This window comes from Pelodiscus sinensis, chromosome 14, assembly GCF_052426305.1.
Source record: "Pelodiscus sinensis isolate ZL-2025 chromosome 14, ASM5242630v1, whole genome shotgun sequence".
In the NCBI taxonomy this organism is placed as follows: domain Eukaryota; kingdom Metazoa; phylum Chordata; order Testudines; family Trionychidae; genus Pelodiscus; species Pelodiscus sinensis.
Window position 1 is genome coordinate 40408830 of NC_143065.1, and position 16981 is coordinate 40425810.

Genomic DNA, 16981 nt, shown 5'->3' on the forward strand with positions numbered 1-16981 from the left:
AAGCTATGTCTAGCTCAGTCACAGCCCGGAACCAGGCCTGCGAATCTGACCTCTGAACGTTGAAGACATTCAGGGTATGTCTACACTACCCCCCTAGTTCGAACTAGGGGGGTAGTGTAGACATACCCCCAGAGAGGTCTGTCATTTAGACCATTAGAGGAGTGAGGGCCAGCGGCAAAGCCTGACTCTGGATTTGGATCCAAGATTTTCCTCAAGTTTAGCAGATTTAGAATTGGGCCTTTAAACCAACTGGTAAAGGTTTTATTATCCACAGTGCTCGTCATGCTGGCCATGCCTTTTGTCAAAAGGGCCCGGCAGTTTTCAATGGTACAAATACGGTTGCCAGGTCTCGTATTAGACTGGACAGTCCAGTATTTGCAGCTTCTGTCCGGTAAAAAAAACCCCAGAAAATACTGGACATATAAGATGTCCGGTATTTTCTGTTTTTCTCAGATGGAAGGCCGCTTGGGACATTATTCCCTTGCCATGACTGGTGTGGGCAGGGAGTGTGGGATTTATAGGCGCTGTGACATTTTTTGTGTGCATTTTTTTTCCTCAACAACTTTGGTTCCCCCACCATTTTTTTTTTTTTTTGGCTCAACTAATTTTTTCCGGCCATGTTCGGTATTTTCTGTGAAACTATCTGGCAACCCTAGGTATGAATTGCACAGAGCTGCATCCAACGAGCCTTTTCATTAGCTCAGGTGTATGCAATTTGGATGCAAGTCTCACATTGCTGGCATTTTGCCATAGCAGTCTTTAGCTGGGCCAAGTCGGTGAGCCTCTGAATATTTTAATATTGCCGCTTATGGGCTCTCTCTTGCCAACCCTCGCACCCAGCATTTACAGTGCACGCCTCATGGGGTGTGCAGGACACCTGCCTTTTCTGACCCGCTCGCTGAGGCTTGTGTATGCTGCTGAGGAGACTGGGATGCAACTGCACCCACTGCCATGTATCAACAGAAAGGCAGCGGGCACAGTTTGGGCTGGCTCCGTGTCCCACGCTGGACTCCCAACGTTGAACCTGTTTGCACCTCAGAGGTGAGCATCCCCCAAATCTGTGCATACAAGAAGCCCTTTATCGGTCCCCGTGGACGCCCAACAATCCAATCTGCACACAAGCATGTGGGAGGTGGAAAAAATGAGTGTGCACTGGTGGTGCGTGCAGAAGTGGGTATGCCCAATGGTAGACTGGTGGAAAATATGCCCTTTGTTGGAGCCTCATCGGGAAAGCCCCTGGGGAAAGTTGGAGGGCAGGCTCTGCACCCCGGAAGGGGTGGAGCCTTGGGCAGAAGGGACGTGGCCAGGGTAGCCAGCCGAACCGCAGTGCTAGCCTCCACCAGCCCTCAGAACCATATGGGGTGCACGGTTGAGTGCTCCAGTGGCAATTTAAAGAGCCTGGGGCACCAGCCACTGTAGGGCCAGGAGTCCTGGCCCCTTTGAATCACCAGATCCTGGGACAACTGTCTCTTTTGCCCTGTCGGGGGCCTGAGCCTCATTACTTAAATCATAATGAACATGTGTGTTAGTGGGGGGAGAAATAACTTCATCATCCATTGGGCAAAGAAACATTAACATTGGCCACCCCAATTGGTGAAGAGTTGGTTTAATGTTATTGTTTCAGAGCCTGACATTTAAATCCCCCCCACAAGAATGTTTCTCCTTCAAAATGTGGAATACATAGTATGCACTAAAACCTGGACTATATAGTATTCATTATGTCTATGCACGTGTAGATGGCATGTGCTGTTCCTTACATAAATAGGTATACAGAGAATGGCAGTATAGATGTATATATATACACACACACACACATATCTGTATGTGTTCCCACAAGTATATATAAGGGCTCATCTAGACCACGCCGAAGTGCTGAAAGGGGCCCCTGGGGAAAGTCGGGGAGCTTGGCCTCAAGCAAAAGGGGTGGAGCTGGGGGCAAACACTTACCAAGGCTGCAGATCCCTTATTTCAGGGGTTCTCAAACTTGGAGTGACAAGGTTCCTACATGGGGCGTGGGTCTCGAACCGTCAACCTCCATCCCAAACTCCCCTTTACCTCCAGCATTTATATATTAACAAGTGTTTTGACAAGGGGGAGGGGTCACACTCAGAGACTTGCTGTGTGAAATGGGTCACCAATACAAACGTTTGTGAACCACTACTTTATGTGATTTCCCTCCTGGGTAGTATGATTACTACCACCACTTCATTTTTTTAAGTATGACCCAAGTGAAAAGAAAGAAGCAGAAAGCGCCATCGTTGAGAGTAATGATAGAAAATATGGGAGGGGTCCATTAACAGGAAGGGTTTGAAGGAGCCAAGTCTATGTGGCTGGTTGTCATCTGCCAACATTTGTGTGCTAGACATGCACTTACAGGCATCAAAATCTGAAGTAAGTCCAAGTTAAGCCACATCCCAGCTTGGGGCTCAGCCACTAGAATGCCTGTTATGGGAACTTTTCTTGTCTACAAAGTAAGGGCCAAATCCAACTCATCTTCTCTCAAAAAGCTCCATCTGACTTCTTCATGGGGCCTTATCCACAACTTTCTGGTGAAGCAGAGTTCACTTCTGCACTGCAAATAGTGTCTCTTTGTTTGGCATTTTGGTAAACTGTCTCGGCACCGTTTGCATCAAGAAGCAGGGAGGCCTATAGCCTGTATGTTGCCCTGTTCTTGATGCGCTGAATTTCTTCACCGTATCACACCCCAGAGAGCTCTACCAAGTAATAATTCTGCATTGTGCTGACATTCACCCGCTGGCTCGGAACGGCAATGGCTACAGCTATGCAGAAGTGACTAGGATATGGAGGGTTCGTTGAACCCTACAGCGTACGCTGGGGTTATCTGTAGCATAAGCCAGGGCAAAACTCACCTTGGCATTTTGTTTAAGATACAAAATCGTGTCAAGATGTGGCTTTGTGAGGATGAGGCCACAGACATGCCAAAGCTGAGCACATCGAATACGTTTCTTAGTGGCAGTGACACCAAGTGACACCATTTATCTGCCCCCGAGTCAGGATGACAGAGCCATCCTGAGGGAAACTTGACAGCCTCAGATAAGACATTTCACCTGGAATACTGTATAGAGGGGCACCAACATCTTCTTCCTGTCACAATAAATTCAGTCAGCTCTTTTCACAAACACACTCATTTCTTCTGCACTCACAGGGTGCGTCTACACAACACCCTAAACTCGACATAAGATACGCAATTTGTGTAGCACAAATTGCGTATCTTATTTCGATTCTATTTTGAAATAACTCACTATTTTGAGACATCCCTTAACCCTTATGGAACGAGGGTTACGGGAATGCTGAAAAAGCTTGCCTCCTGTTATTTCAAAACCTATTTTGAAATAACGGGCAGCTTGTTAAGGCATGGGGTAGCTATTTCGGGATACCTCTGGGATCCCAAAATATCCGTGCTGTGTAGACATACCCACAGTCCTGTCCAGCTTAAGTATTCTCCTGTCAGTAAGATTTCACCAAAACAGCCACCTAAGCATCCATATGAATATGTTCCCCTGTATATAAACTTGGTTTCAGTGATCAGCCAAGTCTAGTGCTCTCTGTTTTTATGGAACTGAGATGCCACAGACTCTGTTCTCGCAATTCCTTTCAGACTGCTAGATAGAATATTTTATCCTTGAACAGAAAACACCAGCTGGGGATGTGGCATAGAGGAGCTCTTCCACTGGTGTGAAGTCCATTAAAGACACTATGGCCAGGGAGAGACATTCGATTTAAGATATGCAACTCCAGCTATAAGGAATTCTTAAACAGAATTTCTGGGGCGGCTCCACAGCAGGAGGTCGATGGGAGAAACTCTCCCACTGACTTCCCTTACTCCTCGCGACTCTGAGGAGTACTGGGGGTGTTAGGGGCACCCTCAGCGTTTGATTTAGTGGACCCTTACTAGACCCGCTAAATCAATCTCCGGAGCACCGATCTTCCGGTAAGTAAAGACAAGGCCTGTGTCAGTGATGAAACGTAAAGCAGCAATGGCTCAATGAGGTCTTAACATCAAGCCTGACCCTCAAAATCAGGGAGGCATAAATGGCTGTGCTGAGAGGGCTATGGGAAGCAGAATGGAAAGTAAATAGGCCCTTGCGCCTAAAATTTAGGGACTGCAAAGTTGGCTTAAAGACACCTCTGCCACACTCTCTTTCTCCACCACACACAGGAACAGAGCAACTCAGAATACGGCCTTTTAAAGGTACTAGGGGGCTGTGCCCCCCGCTCGCTACACTCATCAACCCCCCTCTCGGGGGGTAGGTGTCCAGCCAGAGGGGAGGGTGCAAGAGCAGGAGAGGGGGCAGGGGCAGGCTGGAGGTAGGTGTCCGGCCAGAGAAGAGGGTGCAAGAGCAGGAGAGGGGGCAGGAGCAGGCTGGAGGTAGGTGTCCGGCCAGAGAAGAGGGTGCAAGAGCAGGAGAGGGGGCAGGAGCAGGCTGGAGGTAGGTGTCCGGCCAGAGAAGAGGGTGCAAGAGCAGGAGAGGGGGCAGGAGCAGGCTGGGGGTGCAGGGTCTCAGTGGAAGGGGTGAGTGAGGGAGCTGGGCTGGGGGTGCAGGGTCTCAGCAGGGTGGTGAGTGAGGGGGATGGAGGTGTGGGGGTCTCAAGTTGGAGGGTATGAGTGAGAGGGCTGGGGATATGAGATCTCGGCCAAGGGTGTGTGTGACAGGGCTGGGGGTTTGGGGAGGGCACGCAGCTCCCAGCCTCCCCCCGCCCGCGAGGGGGGGTGGCCGTGGCCGTGCAGCTCTGGCCCCCCCAAGAGGGGGGAGGACATGAGGCTCTCAACCTGCGGCAGCAGGGAGGGAGGGAGGAGGCAGGGCGGCTGAGGGCAGAGGAAGCGGTGGGACATAGAGGCTGTGTCCAGACTCAGGGGTTTTTTCGAAAAAACTTCACCTGCGTCTAGACTGCAGCCGCGTTCTTTCGAAATTAAATTGAAAGAATGCAGCTTTTCTTTCGACGGTGGTAAACCTAATTCCACGAGGAAGAACGCCTTCTTTCGAAAGTGCTCTTTCGAAAGAAGGCGTTCTTGAAAGCAAACAGACTTTTTAGAAAGAGAGCATCCAGACTCACTGGGTGCTTTCTTTCGAAAAAGCGGCTTGCTTTTTCGAAATTCCGCGTGCAGTCTAGACGCTCTCTTTCAAAAGAGGCTCTTTCGAAAGTATCTTTCGAAAGAGCCTCTTTCGAAAGAGGCTTGCAGTCTAGACATAGCCAGAGTGACGTGATGACATCACTCGGTGATCCCAGAGAAAAAAATCTGTGTATATGAAGAGAGATGTCTACACTGCAGTAAAAGCCCAGCAGCATGGCCATGACTGGCCCACGTCAGCTGACTTAGGCTCCCTTTTTATCTCAATGTACACATACCCCAAGTTGCTCCTTGTCTCCCTCTCGCCCCAAAACACAAACCAAACCTGGTTTCACCGAATTTTAAATAGTCAGAAAAACACTTCTGTTCTTAGCAGAACCTGTTAGAAGAACATTTTATGGATTAACTAGGTGACAAGAGCCCCTTTAAGCAGCAGCAATTGAAAAATATAAAAGAAGTGAGAAAGAATGGGATATTAGCGAGGGTTACGTATTCATTTCAAATTGCAACTTAGTGGTTAATCTTTGGTACACAGGGCAGTGCTGTTTTTAAAGACAGTAGGGCTGTACGATGATGCCTTCAAGCTTCAAAGAGATCGGAAATTTATTACCCTGATACAAAATACGTAAACATGCATGTGCTGATTTAAGGTAATAAGGTCAAAAAGTCCTACCCAACCTGCCTCAACCTTGCCCCCAAAACACCAAGTTTTATGAGGCATGCATGGCTGCTGGCTACGGCTGCTGAACTCAGAGCTTTGGGTCAAGGATTTTAAAGTTTACCTCCTCCACCTCTTTCTACACTGAAAGGAAAGCCGGGCTAAAAGGATAACTGGTTCATTCCAGAGCACCGAATGAATAACCTTTCAGGGTAATTACTCAGCTCATGCCATGGTAAGGATTTATTAGCCCTTCTCCTTAAATACAGCAGCCAAAATCCCAGTGCAGATCAGAGTTCGGATCTGACCCACCACTTGAGGTCAGTAGCCCTGTACCTATAATAGACCCTTTTCTCCTTGTATCACTGATCTTTCCATTTCAAATTCATATTCAGAGTGCTTTCCTGAGGGAGAACACATCTCCCTTATGAATTTGGCAGCAAAAGAAAAGGCCGTTGGGGTAACCCAGGGTCATCCGGTATCTGAAATGCTCAGAGCGAGAGAGACCCATTCCTTCAGAAAACGCTCCCCCTTCATGCACCTTGGCAGTGCCTGAAAACTACCACTTCTCAGGACGGTGGCCTGTCAAGCAGGTTTGGCAGTCTCTGTCCAGTTTCCCGTGGACAAGCATCTCCCATCTCAAAGAGCACTTTCACAGTGGGGACACTGACTGGCAGCCTCCACAGAGAGGGCCCAGGTATGACTAGGCCCCCACAGGTCGAACTGGAAGCTGAGGTGACTCCAGGGCTGGGCTTTTGTGGCTGGGAGGAAAACTTCCGCTACCACCACTTGCTCCGTGAACGTAGCAAGGACTCGCTCTCCATCAGCTGCCTGGAGGAGAACCACGCTCATGCAAAGAACGTTCACCACAGGGTTTGTCAGGAACAGCTGCGGACACCAGAGTTGTGCTTACGTCACTACAGCAGTTTGGCTCGCCGGGATCTTGGGAAGCCTGAGACCCTTGCACCATGAGAAGGGGCTTAGACCCAGAGCCTCGACGGGAGCTCAGAATAGCTTGGAGGAGCTGGGCTTTAGTCTTCGTTTAAAACATGAGGCTACAACACAACACTGACCTGATCCTGAGACGTGCTGAGCATTCAACTCCCGTTGGCCTCAATGGGGCCCTCCTGAGCCTGACAGTGCTATTCCCATTGGCTGCCAGCGTAGAGATACCTTTTGCCTTTCTTCAGCCTCACCCCTGGAGCCATGAACCAGGAGCAGCTCCGACCACTCAACATCACCTGTGGGTCTCCTCTACGCAGCCTGCTGGTTTCATTCTACCTCATCTGCTCCCTCACGGCAGCTATGCCACCTCATACCAGCTGAGAATCTGTCCCAGAGACCTGGAGCCCTACCTGGCAAACAGCCTTTACTTCCCCCGTCACTAAGGCGTGATCCTGCAAGACCTCTATACAGAATTTGGTGGGCGGGGGTGGGGGGGCATTGTAGGCACAAGGCTGAGATGATTCACTCATTTTCTGGAGAAGGGAAACTGTCCAAGGGTAAGGAGAAATGAACAAAAAGGGCCGTGTGTGGAAGTCACTGGCATTACACGGCACAAAATATTGTAGAGATCTCTGTAGCGTATTGAGAAGGGGACAGACATAGGGAGAAAACTCCCAAACTTTGCTGTCAAAGACTCTCCTTTGCTACATTACAAACAATAAAGAGCCTTTCACCTGCAACAGGTCACACAACCAACTCAGGAATTGTTGCATTAAAAAAAAAAGAACCCTCAATAACTTCCAGTTACACAATATTAGGCTCCATAGTGGAGGGGTCAGCTATCACGCCGTTACGATAGCGCCAGGACAAGGAACTCCTTGTCACTAGCTCCTTGCCACAAGATGACAGGGGAATTCTGTGCAGCAGGGAGAAGGGGGAACAATAAGAAGACAGAATTGAAAATATTCAGGTACATGCATCGGCCCGATAAATGATAATTCGATTCGCAGGCTTCCATGCATCAGCTCTCTCGAGCTCGCGGCCTCCTTACCTTCTCCCAGCGTGCTCACCACCATGACTTCGGAGGCCTTGCTGGCACCCCGGGAGGTATAAGCCTTTATATAGAAGCTATAACTGGTCGAGGGCTCTAAATCCGTCACAAGCTGCTGGAAGGTGCTTTTGCTGACAGCCTCCTGGTATTCCATCTCCACGGGGTCTGAAAGGCACAAGACAGGGAGAGCCGGGAGCCATTAGGAAGTGGGAACCAAGGAACCAAGGAAGTGCCAGAGCCTGATTCTGCTCCCGATGGGAGTTTCACTATCAACTTCCTTTCACTATGGCCCACCGAGCTTCATTTTCCCTTCCCTCTCAAAGAAGCACCAGAACTTGGTTCCTTGTATTCAGCCATTAGGCTATGCCTCTTTTTTTAATAATCTGCTTCCTCACCTCCTATTCGCTGCCCTGCCTACAACGATTAATCCTCCGAGGGATGCAGATGACGGGGAGGAGATAACCCGATCATCTCCCTAGCTAGTCATTTACATGGGCCTTATCGCCATAACAGTCAAGTACTGAAGGAGGGGGAGCATGCGGCTTTTTACCCCATACCTGCGGCTTTCCTTATGTGCAGTACGTAGCCGATGATCTCCTTGGTATTCTGCAGAGGCTCACTCCAGGATACCTGGATGGTGGTTGCGGAGACAGTCTCGGCTTTCACGTTCTGTGGGGGGCCGGGCAACCCATCCGCCCACAGCACCGTCAGGCGGGCACTGGCTTGAGTGGAGCCAGCGCTGTTCTCCGCAATGCACTGGTAAATAGCTTCGTCCTCCTGGCTGATCCCGGAGATGGTGAGCGTGCTGAAAATAGAGGCAGACAAAACACACAAGCTGGGCTTAGCTCCGCGCTTCCCTAGAAATACCGGGCATCTTCCAAACCCTCCCCGCCCACCGCAGCGAGGCCCGTCCCGATGGGTCTGCAAAGATATCCCACGAGGCTGAGACTGAGCCAGAGACCGCTGAAAGACATCCCACGGGGCCAAACAGGAGCCACGACGAGGCGCTCAGCCCTGAATCTGCAGCTGGATGATTCCATGAAAAGGGAAGCCCAGGGAGGTGGCCGAGGAGGAGGAGGAGGCGTTGTCCTGGTTTTCTAACCAGGCAGCTTTATCAGCACTTTGAATTAAAGGGACGAGTCCTGTGGCACTTATAGACTAACAGATTTATAGGAGCATAAGCTTTCGTGGGCAAAGACCCACTTCGTCAGATACATGTAGTGGAAATTTCCAGAGACAGGTATAAATATACAGGCAAGAATAAGGCTAGAGATAACGAGGTTAATTCAGTCAGGGAGGATGAGGCCCACTTCGAGCAGCTGATCTGGAGGTGTGAACACCAAGAGTTTGTCTAGAGTAGACTACAGGGTTTTGTTGACAAAAGTGAACTTTTGTCGACCAAACTATACCTGCGTCTACACTGCCGCTGAGTTCTGTCGACAGAACATCGACAGAACTCAGCAGTTTTGTCGACGGCTGTAAACCTCATTCTACGAGGAATAACGCCTTTTGTCAACAGAATTCTGTCAACAGAAGGCATTATTGCATCTACACTGTCCTTTGCGTCTACACTGTCATGTCGACAAAGTGGCCTGCTTTGTTATCATAGAATCATAGAATTCTATGATAACAAAGCAGGCCACTTTGTCGACATGACAAAGTGGCCTGCTTTGTTGACAGAACTGGATGTAGTCTAGAAGCTTTGTCGACAGTATCTGTCGACAAAGCCTCTGTTGACAAAAACCTGTAGTCTAGACATACCCTAAGAGAGGAGAAACTGCTTTTGTAGTTGGCTAGCCATTCACAGTCTTTGTTTAATCCTAAACTGATGGTGTCAAATTTGCAGATGAACTGTAGCTCAGCAGTTTCTCTTTGAAGTCTGGTCTTGAAGCTTTTGCTGCAGGATGGCTACCTTTAGATCTGCAATTGTGTGTCCAGGGAGACTGAAGTGTTCTCCTACAGGACACACAGTTGCAGATTTAAAGGTAGCCATCCTGCAGCAAAAAAACTTCAAGACCAGACTTCAAAGAGAAACTGCTGAGCTAGTTCATCTGAAAATTTGACACCATCAGTTTAGGATTAAACAAAGACTGTGAATGGCTAGCCAACTACAAAAGCAGTTTCTCCTCTCTTGGGGTATGTCTAGACTACATGGCTCTGTCGACAGAGCCATGTAAACTAGCTTACCCGCCATAGCCAACGAAGCAGGGATTTAAATAATCCCCGCTTCATTAAAATAAAAATGGACGCCACGCTGTGCCGACAATCATCTGATCCGGAACAGCGTGGGAGTCTAGATGCGGATCGGTCAACAAGGGAAGCCTTTGTCGATTGCTCCTGTAAACCTCGTTTCACGAGGCATAAGGGAGCGGTTGACAAAGGCTTCCCTTGTTGACCGATCCGCGTCTAGACTCCCACGCTGTGCCGGATCAGCTGATTGTCAGCACAGCGTGGCATCCATTTTGTTGACTATGTTGGGTAAGCTAGTTTACATGCCCTTCGTGTTCACAGCTCCAGATCAGCTGCTAGAAGTGGGCCTCACCCTTCCTGACTGAATTAACCTCGTTATCTCTAGCCTTATTCTGGCCTGTATATTTATACCTGCCTCTGGAAATTTCCACTACATGCATCTGACAAAGTAGGTCTTTCCCCACGAAAGCTTATGCTCCTATAAATCTGTTAGTCTATAAGGCTGTGTCTACACTACATGCCTCTGTCGGCAGAGGCATGTAGATTAGGGTTGTAGGCAAAGGTAAATGAAGCCGCGATTTAAATGATCGCAGCTTCATTTACATTTACATGGCTGCAGCGCTGAGCCGACAAACAGCTGATCAGCTGTTTGTCGGCTCCCCGCTAGTCTGGACGTTCCCCCTGTCGACATCAAAGCCCTTTGTCGGCAGCCCCGTTATTCCTCGTGGAATGAGGTTTACCGCCATCGACAAAACTGCCACGTTCTGTCAACTTACTGTCGACAGATCTCGGCGGTAGAGTAGACGCAGGTATAGTTTTGTCGACAAAAGTTCACTTTTGTCGACAAAACCCTGTAGTCTAGACACACCCTAAGGTGCCACAAGACTCCTTGTCACTTTTGCAGATCCAGACTAACACAGCTACCCTTCTTATACTTGAATTAAAGGGATTGTGGTCACCTCTAATTAAAGCTACACAGGAAGAAGGGTGCACCGAGGGGCTGCTGAGGGGCTGCAGACAAAGAATTAGACACTGATGACAGAGGTCGCAGTGACAGGATGGGCAGCTGTGTCCTGCTAAGCTGCGACTCTGAAATGCCTTTGGGGCAAGCCGGGGGGTATGAGCAGTTCGTGCTGTGGGGCTAAGAGGGAGAATGCAATCATCGGCTATATTAACAGCGGACTATCCAGGATGAACAGAGAGATGGCACTCCCACTTCTGACCCACGTCCATCATCTTGCTAAGAACCTGCCCTTTTTCTCCACTGAATCTCCCTCTGCCCTTCCCTCCAAGCCCAGCTGAAGTGGCAAATGACTGGGGTGGATCTCTGGTGTCAAAAGTGGTAGTAAAAACAACTCCAGCTGAGTTGTTTTCACCGCAACTTTTAACACCAGGGATCATTTGCTACGTCAGCTGTGCTTCTAGATATGAAACTGGTGCTTTGCTATCGTATTATCACAAGGGCGGGAAGCAATGAAAGCTCAGAAGAGAGAGAATGCAAGACCGCACCTGGATAGCCTGAATTCTCAACCCTACTCTCAGTAAGATTTTAGGCCCACTTGGGGTACATCTAAACTACTGTTTTTTTTTCCGAAAGAGGATATGCAAATTCTGCAGGAATTTGCATATCGTCTTCTGATCTCACTTTCAAAAGAGGATCTTTCGAAAGTGAAAGTAGTCTGGACGCGTTTTTTTGGGGGGGAACCCTTTTTCGAAAAAAATGCGTAAACCTCCTTTTTTAAGGAAGAGCTTTTTTTTTTTTCCATTTTCACTCTTGAAAGATCCTCTCTCGAAAATTCTACGTAGTCTAGACATAGCCTAAGCGCCTGATTGGGCAAGAAGGCAAGAGCCCCTCGAGAGGCACCCACTTCAGCTGTTGAAGGTTCTCGTGCCTGTTCACATGATGTTAACTTGGCTAGGGAGGAGCATTATAATAGCTTTACCAACAGCGAGCTGGCAAAGGCAAAGGCAGAGCATGTGAAATTTAAGCCAAGTCTACTCAGCCCCAGTCACAAAGCCCTCTGGCGATGTTGTAATTATATTACAGCACGTTATAGAGGTCTTAGGGAAACGTTAGGATTACGCTACTTCTTCTGCGGGGAGGGAGCTCCATCCTTTGCTGTCGAGTGCCGAAAAAACGGATCGTTTCCAACCCAAATCCAAAGCTGGTTCTCAGGTGTTCACAAAACCTCGGCGCGCATTTCGGAGGCTTGCAACTGAAAGCACCGATTGAATACTGCAATGGTGGCAGCTGCTTTTCAAACGTACTGGCGGGGGATGGAATTGATCATTGGTTAAGGGCAGTCACCCAGGTCACTGGATGCTTGGTCTCAACCATTGCAGAAGAGAATAAACCCGGAAATGCTCCGGACTTCTAAAATGCTGGCGGCTCAGCTCATTGATGCTAGTGTCTCAATTCTGCCAGCGTGACAGGATGGTTGTTCACTGGAGAGATGGTAACAGGACGGATTAGACTCCATTTACACCTCAGGTAGCTGAAGTGAATAGCTGCTTCAAGAACTGCATGGTTTTATGACAAGGGCCATTTATAACAGAGACAATTTCATATCCAATGGGGTGTAACAGCTGCCCAGATTTAGACAAACAGAGCCAGCAACTATCAATTTAAAGCGGGGAGGGGAGGACTCACTTGTTAGTCGCAACCTGCCTGTTTTGTTTTGCTATTTAATGTTCAAAACGGCATTTTTATAGCTTTCAGCTTGCAAATGGCAACACGATGGGGCAGACAATATACGATCTAGTCTTTCAGGCTCTTATGTATTTCCTCAAAAAATCAAGCTTAGAACAAAGAGATTAAAATCACGGCAATCAAATGGTTACAAGGAATCCCAGCTAAATATCCAATCCCTCAGCCTTCAAACACTCACAGTCATTCTACTCTTGCTTCTGAAGCTAGAATAAACTGGAGTTGCTTTTAACAACCTTGATGCAATAGCTCAAGAAAGGGCCAAACACAATATATTTATGACTGCCTTGATCAAGTAACTGTTCTGTTAAAAAAAGAGGGAATTTGATGCTTAATTCCTGCTCAGGTCAGTCTGAGACTATATTGTACGGAAGCACATGTAAGAACCTTTATTTAAAAATATGAGACGGTATTCGCTCAAACCTCTGCTGCAAATTGGAGTTGAATGTCATTTCTGCTGTAAATTGTAGGGTTTGGAACCATAGCTAGCATTTTATAATACTTCTATATAAGGTTACCTTCCTTTAGCCTTAAATGGAATAACAAACTCATCCATGGAGGAATTCCTGGGGGAGGGGGATGTACGTAGAGTTAAAGGGAATGTCCAGCCACTTAGAAATCTTACTGAATAGGCCCCCCCGCTTTAATAATATGTCACACTAGCCACTGTAAATACTGCTCCTCAGCAGGGAGCAACAGAGACAAACCTCTCTGAACAATACCGACAAGGTCTCTTCATGGCTGATGCCAGGCACGAATGAGGAGTTCAAGTGCAAAAGAAATTGGCTAAGGGGCTGGGAAGTGAGTCCGGTGTCCAGTCCCCGGTTGGTGAATGACTGCAGGAAACTCTGCTGGCCAGCCGAAGAAGTTGGATGGGATCTGGAAGTGTCCTGCCCTCCCCTCTCTGGGGGAGATAGGTTCCACAGCCTGGGGCCTTGATCAGGAAGAAGTGAAAGGAAAAGAACATGGGTGGGCAATAATTTTGGACGGGGGGCCACTCCAAGAATTTGGAAAGTGGTTGAGGGACACACCTGTTCATGATCTGAATGGAGGGGGTGTGGGGTCGGAGACGGAGGTTGGGTGCAGAGAGGAGTTTGGGGTAAGTGAGGGAGTTTGGGTGAAGAAGGCAGTAGTGACCTGGGGCACTGGACAGGGGTACAGGGGTTGGATTCTGACCTAGGGCAAGGAACGGGGGTACAGAAGGGGTGCAGGGGTCTGGGTTACGAGCTAGGGCAGGAGGAGACTGTGCTCTGGGGCAGGTGATTGGGGTGCTGGATCTGGAAGGGGGTGTGAGTGCAGGAGAGGTGGCAGAGGATTTGGTTATGTGGAGTAGAAGGGAAGGAGTGGGGGGCAGAGGGTTGAGAAGGGAGGGGCTGGGGTGCCAGAGGCAGGCTCTGGCCAGGTGACTTACAGCCAGCAGCCCGTTCTTGAATCAGCCTCCCTGGCTGCCCCGCCCCCACACAGGCTGCAGCCATGCACTCTGTGAATAACTACAAGCCCCTTGTGCTTCATGGCTGCCTGCTACTGAAACAGGCAGCTCCCATTGGCCAATTTCTGGCCAGAAGCCAGCCAATGGGATTGTGCTGGGGGCAGGAACAGCTCTAAAGCTTTCCTGCCTCCCCTCTGGGCTCAGTTTTTAAAGTGAAACTGCCCCACACCTGCGTTTGAGTGGCGTGTGGGTGGGGCAAAGCAAGCGGGGAGCCTGCCTGCGGCTCTCTGCAGCATCTTTGGACCGGATCCGATGGCTTGGCAGGCAGGATGCAACCAGTGGGCCGTATTTTGTCCAGGCCTGGTGCGTGGCATCTTCACACCATTTCGATCTCAAACTTATGGCAAATTATATGTCACTTCTACAGCACAAATAAGTCTTTGTTAGAGATAAACCCTAACCAAATACCCAGATCCTGCCCCCACTCTGGGAAAGGTTAGACATGGTGCTAAACCTGGTGCCCGAGCCTTCTCCCGACTGATGGTGGGAGGTTTACCAGTACATTTACCTCAGACCAGACTGGACATTGGAAATGTGTTTACTAACCCTTGAACTGGCTTTTTAACCTTACATGGTCTATTGGATGTTTCTCATAAGCTGACACAATCCTGCTGGATATATAGTTTCACAGAGGGCATTTTTCATGCATCACTGTACATAAACGCTGCTTACTACTGTATCCCATGCTACAGTTCTACATTGTGGCGGCCACATACATTTTGCGCTGGTTTTATGCCTCTTTGCCTGGTTGTTCTCCGGGTGAATCCTGAGTTCTGCTCAGCACATTTGGCAGGTTTTGAATGGCGGTGCTTTGGCAGTAACTTTCATTGGATCATAATGTCTCAGATGTCAGTGATCTTTGTGTCGTCTGTAAGCAAATCCACATTGACTGCCAGATTGTAGCATTAAGCAATGTTTTATTACATTAAGGCGAAGATTAGTGATAAACACTGGGGATGATTCCGATCTCTGTGACACTGGAGAAAATCAGGAGCAACACTGTTGACGTCAATGAAATGACATGGCTGTGTGAGCGAGGTCAGAGTCAGGAGCAATGTTTAGGTCGGTGAAAACACTTAAGTAGAAAATGTATATTATAAATAACCCAGCATTGCCTGATTGCATACCCTAATGAAGGATTCCTTTAAGTGTAGCAAGATATTGGTCTTCCTGGGTTACAATTTTTTATTGCTGTTGAGTTAACATTCCTATCTCTGCCCGGCAAATCATCAGGGCTGGAGCACATGAGCCAATGTTTAACAGCCATCTATTGATGTCCTAGGCCTTTGTTTCCTTGGAAACATTGTACATGGAATAGGAAATATGATGGTTTCAGCTGATACGGTGATTTCAGCGCATCAAGCTGTAAGCTCCCTTCTTAGCCATAGGCGCAATAGAGCTGATTACACGAAAAAGGAAAGGGGCAAAAGAAGTCCCACTGTGCAGTCAAACTGTGTCAACAAGAGCTGATTTCCACGAGGCCAGATGGCAGAAAGGCAGGATTACGCCATTCAAAAGCTGTATGTGCAGCTTTGCATACACCAGAAGATGTGAGAAAGGAGCAGGGAGGCTGCTTCCGTCCGCAGTGTCAATATTGGGATTATTCTCGTGAATCCGCTGGGCATCTGTGTCAGGACAGCCAGGTCCCAGCGGGCTCTGAAGCAGAAGGGAGCGCAGAACATCCCGATTGCAGACAAAGCGACACAGGGAACCATTTAGCGTCCATTGATTTGTAGCTGTGTTTAACATACATTTGAAATGTAGGGCAGTAGGAAGGGAGCAGGGCCGGAGCGCCGCACCTCGTGTGTATTACAACTTCCAGAAGGGCCTACTGCGGTCACTGTGATACAGGGGGATTCATCTCTCTGTTTCCACAAGTATCCACAGTGGAAGGGCAGCTTTAGTTTCATACCCTGAGGGTATGTCTAGACAACATTGTTTTTTTGAAAAAAACCCTGCCCTTTTTTAAAAAAAATGTCACCGGCATCCACACTGCAATCGCATTCTTTCAAAATTAAAATCGAAAGAACGCCGGGTTTTTTTCAACAATGGTAAACCTCAAATTACGAGGACGAACACCTTTTTTGAAAGAGCTCTTTCAAAAAAAAAAAAAAGGCGTGTGTGGAAAGAAGAGGCAACTGAAAAATGCACAGGTGCCCTGGTGGCCATTCTGTGAATAGCAGTCAGGGCTTTCTTTCCAGTCTGGGTGCTCTTTCGAAAAAGCAGATTGGTTTTTCAATCCAGTTTTGAGGTGTGGATGCTCTCTTTCGAAAGAAGCTTGCAGTCTAGACATACCCTGAGGGTTTTGCCCAGGGGAATCTGTCACAGAATCCATTTCTTCCTTGTGGACCACCCTTGCTCTCTACTTGGAGTTACTCAAACATTTGGAGAGACCACATCTTTTGACCTATCTGGGTTTGTCTCCCTCTCCGTCTCTCCCTTGACTCCTCAGCTGCCCTGCATGGACCCACATTTGGGGGTTGTCTTTCAGAAGTGGAGGTAGAAAGGACTGGACACACTGGAGGGTGTTTTCAAAGCCATGGACCTGAGAAGAGCAATTGCTTGTGGGTTTACGGAACGGCTAATTGCTGTGGGAGACGATGAACTGGAGAAAACCAGCCAACGGTTTGTTTTCCTGCAAGGACCTTTTTCAACTTTGTCTTTTTGTTTCATGCTTCTCGGATTGATAGGGCAGATGCGCCAGCCGTCTTTCTGTCATACAGCCCCTTGCAAAGCAGCATTCAAGATCCTCATCCAAGACACGCATCCATACCGTGGCTTCCAGCGATCTGATCCATCTGAGACAGATCTTAGAGGGCAGCGGCTCATTAGATGGTCTGTGGTTTGGA

General features: G+C 48.5%; 1 protein-coding gene across 3 annotated transcripts in view; it reads right to left on the reverse strand.

Moving 5' to 3' along the window:
• IGDCC3 (immunoglobulin superfamily DCC subclass member 3) overlaps window positions 1–16981 on the reverse strand; it is a 226506-nt gene that overhangs the window by 26762 nt on the left and 182763 nt on the right. For all 3 annotated transcript variants that reach the window (XM_075896898.2, XM_075896899.2, XM_075896900.2), the window contains exons 8-9: window positions 8304–8551; window positions 7747–7911 (exon numbers count right to left, since the gene is read on the reverse strand). In XM_075896898.2, coding sequence (XP_075753013.2) covers window positions 7747–7911; window positions 8304–8551 — 413 coding nt within the window. The remainder of the gene's footprint in view (window positions 1–7746; window positions 7912–8303; window positions 8552–16981) is intronic.